At 46.4% G+C, this 11,137-nt stretch overlaps 1 protein-coding gene across 3 annotated transcripts; it reads left to right on the top strand.

The window, feature by feature from the left end:
• The first annotated feature begins 3,017 nt into the window (after positions 1-3,017).
• On the top strand, positions 3,018-10,796 carry DDN (dendrin). 3 transcript variants are annotated; one of them, XM_067463894.1, is made up of 3 exons: positions 3,018-3,376; positions 3,456-3,538; positions 7,034-10,796. In XM_067463894.1, the coding sequence occupies exons 2-3, from the start codon at positions 3,462-3,464 to the stop codon at positions 8,952-8,954; spliced, it is 1,998 nt and encodes a 665-aa protein (XP_067319995.1). In that variant the 5' UTR covers positions 3,018-3,376; positions 3,456-3,461; the 3' UTR covers positions 8,955-10,796. The 3 variants fall into 3 exon arrangements, with proteins under 3 accessions (XP_067319995.1, XP_067319994.1, XP_060620102.2); XM_067463893.1 differs by having other exon boundaries at positions 3,452-3,538; XM_060764119.2 differs by having other exon boundaries at positions 3,018-3,538.
• The last annotated feature ends 341 nt before the right edge of the window (positions 10,797-11,137 follow it).

The raw sequence follows: 11,137 nt of genomic DNA, 5'->3' as shown, positions 1-11,137 counted from the left end.
CCTCTGTAGCTACAGAAGCCCCTTCATGAGCCCAGTGATGCCGACACATGGTGCCAGCCCTGCAAAGTCACAGGGTTTCCAAATCCCTATTGGTGTTTGCAATATAGCCATGTTCTCACTCTTGAATCCAACTGATTGCCAGCAACCCAGTAAGTTTCTGTTTCTAGGTAGAAGATCTAAGTGGTGGTTTAAAAGACGATAAAAAGCAAAAGAACTGCCCACTTTGCTTCCTTTGAAGGAGAAATCCTCTGACCTTTTGACAAATAGTTGAGCTGGACAGGTAGTAAAAAAAAAAAATCAAGACACTGCCTCATCCCATGTCAAATTGTTACTTCGTTTACTAAGTTCTCAGTGCTACCTCTATGCAATTTAGAAGGAGCATTCTAGTATTTCAGACAAGAGACCAGGCCCGTAGCCAGGATTTCATTTCGGGGGGGGGGGGGGGAGGGGGGCTAAAAAAATTCGGGGGGGGGGAGTCAGGGGGGCTGAGTTTCGGGGGGGGCTGAGTCTGAGTGAAAGAGGGTCTAGCCTAGCAAACCTTTTGTATCATTACCCCAATACCCCCATGCATATGGGATATATTGAGTATGGTGATCAGATCATGATATGAATAAATATAACAGTTTAAATAATGCACCAGTAAGGCCTTTTCGCGAACCACCATGAGAATTTCGGGGGGGGGGGGCTGAAGCCCCCCGAGCCCCCCCCCCCCCCCCGGCTACATGCCTGCAAGAGACTAGGATGTTTCAGCCTATCTGGAGGTACTGAAGGCCTAAATATCCTAAAGGCATCCGATCCTTGCAAGCTAAGCAGAGTCAGCTCTGGTTAGTTTGTTGGAAGGCAGATAACCAATCAAGAATGTGTGTTATAGGTGCTGTTTCAGAGGAAGGAACTAGGAAAACCACTTCAGAGTATTGCCTATGTAAGAAAACCCTACCAAAAAAGTATTGGGCTTGCCAGAGGTTGACAGGAGGCTTGAGGATGCGCATGCAGAAACATGTGGAGAAGCTAAGAAGCGAACCTTAGACATTCTCTGTGAAAAGTGTGTTCTATGTTACTGAGATGCAGGGCCAGCACCTGGTAAATGGGATGGTAGTTGCAGGTGGGAGTGACTTCTTCTAGTGTTTGTTATACAGAGGAAAGGAGAAGTCAAACATAGTCAGTCAGGCACTCTAGACATTAAGAAATCTGACTTTAGGTAACTTAGGGAAAAACTGAGTATGATCCCATGGTCAGTAACACTAATGAGAGAAAGGAGTTCATGATGGATGGGAGTTTCTGAAAAGTGAGAGATTGGAGGCACCGTTCCAACAGTTCCAATGCGGAGGAAAAATAGGAGATGTCTAAAGAAATCAGAATGGCTGTCTAAGGAACTTTTAGTTGACCTAAAATTTAAAAGGGACATGCAAGAAATGGAAAAAGGGAGACATTACCAAAGAGAAATTCAAACAAATAACATGTGTAGGGAAAAAGTTAGAAAAGTCTAAGCACAGAATGACTCAGGTTTGCTAGAGAGGCTAAAAACAACAAAAAGGCCTTTTTTTGGTAATGCCTGTAGCAAAAGGAAGAAGAAGGAAATGGTAGGGCTGCTGCGTACTGGGGATGGCGAAAGGCTGACAGGGGAGAGAGAAAAGGCAGAGCTCCTGACCACCTTCTTTACCTCAGTCTTCTCCCAAAAGGTTAACAGTGCTCAACTTTGAGAGGATGGAGTAGAGCAGTGGTTCTCATCCTGGGGTCCCCAGATGTTTTTGGCCTACAGCTCCCAGAAATCCTAGCCAGTTTACCAGCTGTTAGGATTTCTGGGAGTTGGAGGCCAAAAACATCTGGGGACCTCAGGTTGAGAACCACTGGAGTAGAGGATGCAGGACAAATTAGAGAAATACAGGGATATCTGGCTGATCTGAATGAATTCAAGTCTCTAGGACCAGACAAACTATATCCAAGGGTATTAAAAGAACTTCAGAACAAATGGAATCCATGGAGAATAGAAGTCCCAGTGGACTGGAGGAAGGCAAACATGGTCCCTACTTCAAAAAGAGCAGGGGAAACCCAAATTTCAGGAAAACAGGTTCCACCTGAACATTAGGTAGACCTTCCTGTCAGTAAGAGCTGTCTGACAATGGAAAGTGTGGGGGAGTCTCCTTCTCTGGAAGGTTTAAAGCAGAGGCTGGATAGCCATCTGTCAGGAGTGCCTTCATTGTGTGTTCCTGTATGGCAGAAGGGGGTTGAACAAGATGACCCTTGTGATCTCTTCCAACTCTATGAATCTATGAGTCTATTATTTCCTTCCCAATTAAGTGTCATGGCATGTTATAGTTTTAGGAATGGCTAAATCCTACAAGGACAGATGTGTTGATTTTGGTAATGTAGTACAGCAGTGTGAGGTGAACAATATACCAACTCTCACATATCTGTGGCACTTAGCAGTGCAGCAAGATACAAGGGCAATGGAGAAATCAATATTCCTGGCCAATTTTATTGGTTTATTCACTTTATGTATTGGATTTCCATACCATTCTTTACAATAATTCATCCCAAATTGAAAACAAAAATTTTTGAAATGAATAATAGAAGACTTTAAAACATGAATATATACACCACAGTGCAATCTCCTGTGTTTAATGCACAACTTTCTCAGCATAAAAAACACGACACAACTCATTCTAGTCTCCAAGAGGCCAGCCAGATACCCACAAAAGACAATAACATAGAAGCAGGAAGCATTTAAGAGGTAAAACGTGTGTACTTTTATTTATCTTAATGTATCAACAGGTATAAAGGGGTTTCATGGGCAGAGTGAAAGAAAGGAGGGCCCGGGTTGGGATGAGTACTGCCTTGTGCATGAAGAGATGTGTTGAAGCCATGTGCGTTGCTTCCATGTGTGAGAAAACAGAGAATGCAGGCTTTTCCTGTGTGATGTGCTGTGTCCTTGTGTAGCTGTTGCTGTGTTACGGTTCTTGCAGCAGCTTGTGGTGGCAGAGATGCTCTGTGAGTGTATGTGTGTGGTCTCTATGTACAGAACTGAGCGTTTAGCAATGCGAGAGCATCTCGGTGGGCGTAGCTGCTTGCCTGATGTGCCTTTGCACGTGTGTGCACAGCCACGTGTCTCTGTTTTTCTCCCTGTATGTTTCTTCGCTTTCTCTTCATTGGCTTTACTTGCAGCCACCTGCCCTCGAGCAATCTGCTTTACCAACCGACCCTCGCCCTGGGCTGCATGCTGCTGGGAGTCCTTATCCTTCTACCTATCTGCCTGCCATGTGTTGCGTGTGGGGGCTGTAATGCACCCCCAGCCTTTCTCTCGTGGTGCGACTGTGTTGGCACCGGCAACTGCCCGATGTCCCGGCAACGAGGAGGATGCTTGAACGTTTGAATCCAGGTGATTTCAGGTGCCTTCGGGTCTGCAAGAGAACAACCTGTTCCTTGTTGCATCTAACACAGTCTCTCGTTCCAGCCAGATCACCATGGAAGCAGGGGGGACATGGACCGGGAAAGGCTACGCCGCCCCATGGATGTACCACAGTGTGCCTGGGCAGTACACGTGAGTCCTATACTCTTTTGAAGGGGGTGCTGCTTGAACAGGAGGAGGCAAAACCCAACTCCCAGCACTGGAGAGGGCTCCATAGGTTGGGATCACATTGCTCCAGGGCTGCATCAAGTGAAAGGTCACCTCTGGGATGGCAGAGGAGGTGGGACTTGGTTTAAGATTTGAGGGGGTTTTAAACAGTGGGTTTCAAACAGATTGAATAGTAGTTCATTAACATGGCTCATAGTAGGTTTTCACTTCTTTAAAGCTCTGTATTATCCCAATCACCTGTACAAGAAACAGCTTGTATAGTGATATGTCCATAATATGGACTAGGATGCTGAGGCTAAAAGGTATGTCATAGTTGACCTCCAGTTTGAACTGGGTACTTGGCAGCTCATTGTATATGCTCTTAAATATGATACCCCTCTATTTTGGAGCCTCCAGTGGCGCAGCGGGTTCAACTGCTGAGCTGCAGAACTTGCTGACCAAAAGGTAAGCAGTTTGAATCTGGGGAGCGGGGTGAGCCCCTGCTGTTAGTCCCAGCTTCTGACAACCTAGCAGTTCGAAAACATGCAGATGTGAGTAGATCGATAGGTACTGCTTTAGCGGGAAGGTAACAGCGCTCCATGCAGTCATGCTGCCACATGACCTTGAAGGCATCTATGGACAATGCTGACTCTTTGGCTTAGAAATGGAGATGAGCACCAACTTCCAGAGTTAGACATGACTAGACATAATGTCAAGGGGAAACCTTTACCTTTAACTATTTTGGAGCTAGTATATTAGCTTGAACTGAGCTTGGGCCACGGTTTTAATTTCCAAAAAGATAAATGCTAAGGTTCAAATATGCTTGGAAGTCATAAATCTGTTTTTTTAAAAGCTCATGGGGCAAAGAGCAGCACAAGGTGGGCATGTAGACAGGCAGTCAGGTGGTATTTTGTACATACTCAGAGGCACTCTTTTTTTGCCAAGATACTGAATTTGAGGATCAGTCCAGTTCAAGGATCATACTCTGTTTAGATGTAAGAGACCCATTCAGGTTCAGATTGTTTGCTGAGCTCCGTTGCCTTTTATCTGTCAGCTGAACCTGTTCACTGGGGTTCAGCTCAGTGATGCAAGGACTGAAAACCGCTTTGTACTTATAGAATGTTCTGGAAAATAAAAAATAGAAATAATTCATTCAGAAGAATATTTCCTATATCCACCTAGCTGGAACTAAGTTGTTATTTTGCACTGCTTGCTCCTAATATGAATTTATTTGAAATACAAAACATCAAGATTTATTATGGGAATAAAAATTGGGTCTGTGTTAGATTATGACACAGAGGAAGCCTGTCCAAGTCTTGTCTGAAGGGGTGGGGGTTGCATAGTAGTTTTTAAAAAGCAGGTTTACAAAGTGCACTTCACACTAACAATAAAAATCTGAAAAGAAAGATTGCTTTTCTCTTTGCTTTCCCCCTTTGATCCATAGCTACAATTTATATGTGAACCTTTCTTGGTTCAATAATAAAATTGCCTGCCAATCCATCTGACAGATATGGCCAAAACAAGCCCATCTGAAACACAGATTCCCCATCCCCAGGTTCAAAATAATTCTGGATTTTTAAAAGGTTTCTGCAAAGGTTTCCCTAGGTTCATGTAGATATAAACCCCCATTCCATTTTTTTCTGTGTCAGGAGCAACTTGAGAAACTGCACCGGGAGCTCCAGAGCCAGATCAGAAGCTGACTGCATAAGCAATTGCACCCACCAGACCTGAGCCTCTGCAGCAGTTTAGGGTACCATAAGGGCAGTATATACAGCACTGCCCTTCATACTACACAGAAATAGTGCTCTGATTCCAATTTATTTCTTATGGCAATATCCCGTCGGATCTTGGGGTCTGTAGTTTATTGGGAGAGCTCTTTGGAATCCAGAAGGGAGCTCTTCTGGTGCTTCTGACCAAGCTACAAACTCCAAACAGAATCATTGTCCTATAATTGTATAGTACTTTTACTTACTTACTTACTTACTTACTTAGGCGATCCCTTGTTTTCCGAGGATGATTGTCTTCCAACATTCTTGTGGGTCTGTATGTGGCTGTGGAGCCCTATTCTTGCTCTGCATCTTCTTCCGCAGTGAGGGCATTGGTTTCCAGGTGGGAGGTGGTTCCGGTCGGGGTTAGCTTGATGCGCCTTCCTCTTGGCACGCTTCTCCCTTTCGCCCTCCATTCGTGCCTCCTCAAATTCTGCAGCACTGCTGGTCACAGCTGACCTCCAGCTGGAGCAGTCGAGGGCCAGGGCTTCCCAGTTCTCAGTGTCTATGCCAAAGATTTTAAGGTTGGCTTTGAGCCCGTCTTTAAATCTCTTTTCCTGTCCTCCAACATTCCATTTTCCGTTCTTGAGTTCGGAGTACTGAATAGTATGAAAGGATTCACAAGGAAACAGCCGGAGTAATCATGAAGTGAAGAGGGGGTACCAGTATCTGCCACCTGAGGCAGTTGCATCAATTTATCTAATGTTAGTGTTGTTTCTCCTTACCAAATGCTAATTGCTTCCTCCCCCATATTAGCATTTTTAACAGAAAATGTGGATTGCAAGCTGCATAGAGCTAATGGTGCAATTAGAGTCTTTACAATGGCTTTATGTTCCCCCTTGCAAGTCCCTTTATGGCAGTGGTTCTCAACCTTTGGGTCCTCAGGTGTTTTGGCCTACAACTTCCAGAAATCCCAGCCAGTTTACCACCTGTTAGGATTTCTGGGAGTTGAAGGCCAAAACATCTGGGGAACCACAGGTTGAGAACCACTGCTTTATGGGTCACTGTGTATTTAGTTACAATGTGTTTGTTCTTTTAAGTCACCCTACAGACTTTTCACATGACTTACATAGGGTTTTCTTAGTCAAGGAATCATCAGAAGTGGTTTTGCCAGTCCCTTTTTTAACATATCCTAAACCACCTTCTATTGGTTTCCTGTCTCCCATTCAAGTACTAGCCAGGGCTGGCCCCTGTTTATCTCCCAAGATCAAATGGGATCTGGTATTTAGGACATTTAGTAAGCCAGTCATGCTACATTTGCAGGTTTTCTTGTTCATTCTCCTCAATGAAGACCTGTGAGGTCCCACTCTGCTGGCACCACTGTTTGGAGTGCTGGGTATCCCTATTTAACTATCAATAATAGCTCTATAGTGAGATGTGTTGGGGAATCTGAGCTGTTAGGCTCAAAAATAACCCTCCGTCAGGGTAATTCCACCAAAATATAGCAGAGTACCAGGAGTAGACTCCATAACCAGCAGAAACTTAAGTGTGGTGGAACAAGATAGCCTTCTAATCTTTAGGATGGCTTAGGATTGCAGAGTCAGAACTTTAGGTTCAAAAATGTATTAAAGTAAAAAGTCAGAAAAGCGTATTAGGTGGCCGATGTGTAGATAGTGTTTCTCTTCATCTCAGGCAGCAAAAACATACCAATGTCAAAAGGGCATTGCTTTACTTCTCTTCCCTTTCTGACTTCTCTTCTCTGTGTCCTTCACAGGCTCTTGGAGAAACAACTCATCTCTGACTTGTCCCCCTACCGGCGCCGCCCCGTCTCCCGAGTGCTCCAGGACTCCACCAACTGGCATAATGCGCAACTCCCACCTCGCTGGGGCCTGCCGAAGCAGGAGAGCCAGTGGCTTTCTGGGAAGGACTTGAGCAGGGCAACCTCATCCCCAAAGGCCCAAAGGCAGCAACCACTGTGGCCGCCACCACAGTGTAGCCCCACTTACGAAGGCCTGCGCCCAATCGCTATGAGGGATGGGAGCTGGGGAGCAAACAGCCCTCCAGGAGGGGATGTCCCCATAGGCTTCCTTGCTGGAGGCTCATTTGCTGCTGCTCCAAACTGCCATTGGTATCCTGGGGGAACCTCTGCAAAGAATAGGGTCAATCCTCCTGCTCGGGCCCCTCCAAGTTATGAAGCCCATATGCTGTTGCGCCTCCGGGCTGGGCAAGGCCCCCGCAAAGAAAACTGGCCTCATCCTCCACCTTATGTTGCTCCACCATCTTATGAGGCACCCCACCGCACAGTCCGGCCCCAGTCCAAGCTTTTGCCATGCCAGCGTCCACATAAGGAAGCTTTAACAGGAAAGCAGATCCAAACAGTGGGGCCCAAGAAGTATGGGGAGAGAGTAACAGGGACCTGTGAGACAGGCGGGTCATTGAGCCATGCTCCTGGCAGAAAGGCAGGGAGGCGCCAGGTTAAAATCCCTGGTAGCTGGAGCTACCTCTCTGGAGCCAGCACGTGGGGTGGCCACCGGAGGGAGCCACAAAGGTCAGAGTCCGCCTATGGCCTGATGCCCAGTTGGGACATGAGCCCCCAACATCAAAGCCACACTCTCCCTCGAGTAAGTAAGAGGAATAAGGGGCTGCCTGTGCCCGTGCCTTGTCCTCCTCAGCACACACTCCCAGTGGGTTGGGGCTTTAGCCACGCAGTAGGCTGGCCCCCCGGAGATGTGCAGGATGGTGGGAGCAAAGTGGGAGATAAGCACAGCAGAACCATCTTGCCCAAGTGGAAGGAGCCAAGCCATGCCAGGGACCCAGGGGGGAGCCAGGGGTCGCTTTCAAAGCTGGTGTCACAAAAGCGTGGTGGTCTCTTTGTCATTGATGCCACATGTGTGGTCATCCAGGCCCACTACATCCCAGCTCCCCGGACAGAGCGAGTCCGTTATTTGGGCCAAGAGGGAATGGACAAGGTCAAGGCTCCCTTGTCCCCTGGTCCTGTAGCTCCAGCCTCAATGGAGGAGCGTGCTGCTCGTATCCTGGGCCTATCTGTGAGTGAACTGGGGTTCACAGAGGTAGGGAAAGGTAAAAATGTGGGACCCGGGATGCCCGAGCAAAAGGTTAACAAGGGCTCTACAGCCGACCTGGCTGTGTCCAAGAATATCTGTGGAGCAGGGCAGCATAAAGGGGCTCCTTCTCCCCCAGCCAGCCCTAAGGAAACAACCATACTCACCCCAACTCCCAATAATTTCCAGATAGAGCCTACACAGCAGGTGCTGCATAACCCTGAGGAAACAGTAATACCAGCAGTTCCTTGCCAGGAAAGTGGCTGTGCTCAACTACAGCGAAAGGAAGAACCAGAACCAGAACCAGTGTTTTCCCCACAGAGCAGGTCTTATGCCCTGGATCTGAAAGAAGCCATGTCAAGAATCCGCCGGCACACAGCCCCAGATTCAGACACGGATGAGGAGATAGAGAAAGATTGCCAGCCGGTCTGTGGGCGACCAGCTGAGTGGCGAGGGCGGCTGAACGAAGGGGCTCTCTCTTACAGCAGCAGCAGTTTAGACAGTAGCAGTTCCAATGCCACGGTGGTGCCAGGGAATGCTACTCCTACCCCGAGAAATCAATCAGAAGAGCCTCCTGTGCGTGAAGGAAGCCACACTGGTCCAGGCAGTGCGGTGGCCATGAAGACAGATTAGAAGAAAAGACTGTGGAATAATTTGGAGCCTTCATCCGCCCCACTTTCCCAAGTGCCTGGTTCTCCCATGCCTCTGCCTGCTCCCCTTTGCCAGAAGCTCAGGGACATTGGTGGATTGTAGGGGATGGAAAGATACACATGGTCGTAAGCCTCTCCAGGACTGTAACTATGGGGGCTCCTAAATGATGGCATTGCACTCTCACCCAGTAATTCCATACCTTTAAAGCATTCCCAATTAATTGGAAAGCCCGATTAATCCTCTGCCACCCCATGTTTTAGGAGCCCCTGGTGGCATAATGGATTAAACCCTTGTGCCGGCAGGACTGAAGACCAACAAGTTGGATGTTTGAATCTGGGTAGGGTGCGGATGAGCTCCCTCTGTCAGCTCCAGTTCCCCATGTGGGGACATAAGAGAAGCCTCCCATAAGGATGGTAAAACATCGAAAACATCCAGGCGTCCCTTGGGCAATGTTTTTGCAGACTGCCAATTCTCTCACACCAGAAGTGACTTGCAGTTTCTCAAGTCACTCCTGACATGGAAAAAAACCCCATGTTTTCAGCTGCTTTCAAAATGCTGCAGTTTCTCTTCCTTGCTCCCTCTTATCCCTTTTACCCTCAGCTTACTTCACTTGCTACTAACTGAGCTCAAAATACAGACATAGTTTGGAGTCAACTAATCTGACAGAAGGAAATTGAAAGGAGAGTTTCAGGCAAAAGCAAATGGCTCCAGCCTCTCTTAGCTTATGTGCTCGTCCGCATTATTAACTTCTCCAATACTGATTGTTGATATGTTGCGTGACTGCATATGTTCTGCTTTCAATTTTGAAATGTTGGATGGGATGGAATTCTGTCCCCAAAGTGACATTTTCAAGCAGTCCTCAAATCTCTAGCACTGCAGAGCTGGGCATCAAAACCAATGCACACCTAGATTTTTTCCATTTGCTGTGTTTGTTTTCCTTCAGTAAATTTGCCTGCTCCTTTTCTCTGGGTGCCCTAACTGTATTTCTAAATGCTCAACTAAAATGAACATTACTCCTTTAGTATAAATTTGGGGACTATAGAAAAATTTTATTTTAGGGGGAACAATTTTTCTATTGGGGAAGGAGGCAGCAATGCCTTCATTCATCCCTCCTCCTTCATATCTACACCCATGGCTTTCTCCCAGCTGTGCCCTGTATTCTGTGTGCAAAACAGCAACAAAGGGATCTCCACACAATCAGGGGGCAATAAACCTCTGACTACTCAATAACGACAAGAGAAGCCATCACCACAGTACCTTATAATATCAAACCTCCCCACCTAGCCTTAGTTGAGGACACAAGCACTGCCTGGCGAGAAGAGGGACTCCCTTTGGCTTCATCCTGATTGCAAATGTTGACCTTGCAGTGGGCAATAAACCTGCCAAGACCTTTTCTGCTTCACTGTTTCTGTGCGGCTATTGTAAGAAATTCTATGTGTGTGGGGCAGTGTTATGAATAGTGGATATAATAATAAAGTTATGTTAATCTGAGAAGTTGAGAGATGGATTCTCTATCTGGTTTTTCATCTTCTCATTGTGCTACCTAGTTTGGTCTTGTTTGCTCCAGAGATGATCAAAGGTACAATAGTATTCCCGGCACCCTTCAAAAACCATTTCTAAAATCTTGGCTGTCCAATTAAGCTATGCAGAATTAAACTATGCACACAAGTTTATTAGTGTGCTGTGCATAATATTTTCCCAGTTCTGTGATCTGCCAGAATGGAACTAGAATCATTAGCAAGCACAATCATATGCATATTGAATCAGGAGTCAGACCAGTGGTTCTTAACCTGTGGACTATGCACCACCAGTTGGCCACGAGGATGAAAATCTGATCGGCAAGCCTCCTTCCTCTTTATTTTAGTTTATTTTAGTTTATTTCTGTTCCTTTTGCACCACCTGCCACTTTTTCCCTGTCGTTGACCAGCTCCAGCCCCCTGGATAGACCGCATCAGCTCTAGGTATTGAATATGGTTTTCTGTGGGCGAGCAGATGGTGACTACTGGATGGCATATGTTCTGTATCAGAAACTGGAAATGATGTGGTCTATCCAATGCAATTTTCTGAATCAGCACCCCAAATAACCAAATAGAATCTAAAGTTGACCAAAAATTGATTTGTAATCTTTTTGGTACTAATGTTGGAGAATGATACCTGGTCAAAGT

Source organism: Anolis sagrei, chromosome 2, assembly GCF_037176765.1.
Source record: "Anolis sagrei isolate rAnoSag1 chromosome 2, rAnoSag1.mat, whole genome shotgun sequence".
Taxonomy (NCBI): domain Eukaryota; kingdom Metazoa; phylum Chordata; class Lepidosauria; order Squamata; family Dactyloidae; genus Anolis; species Anolis sagrei.
Note: the sequence above shows the minus strand (reverse complement) of the source record. Positions and strands in the feature narration are given on the sequence as shown.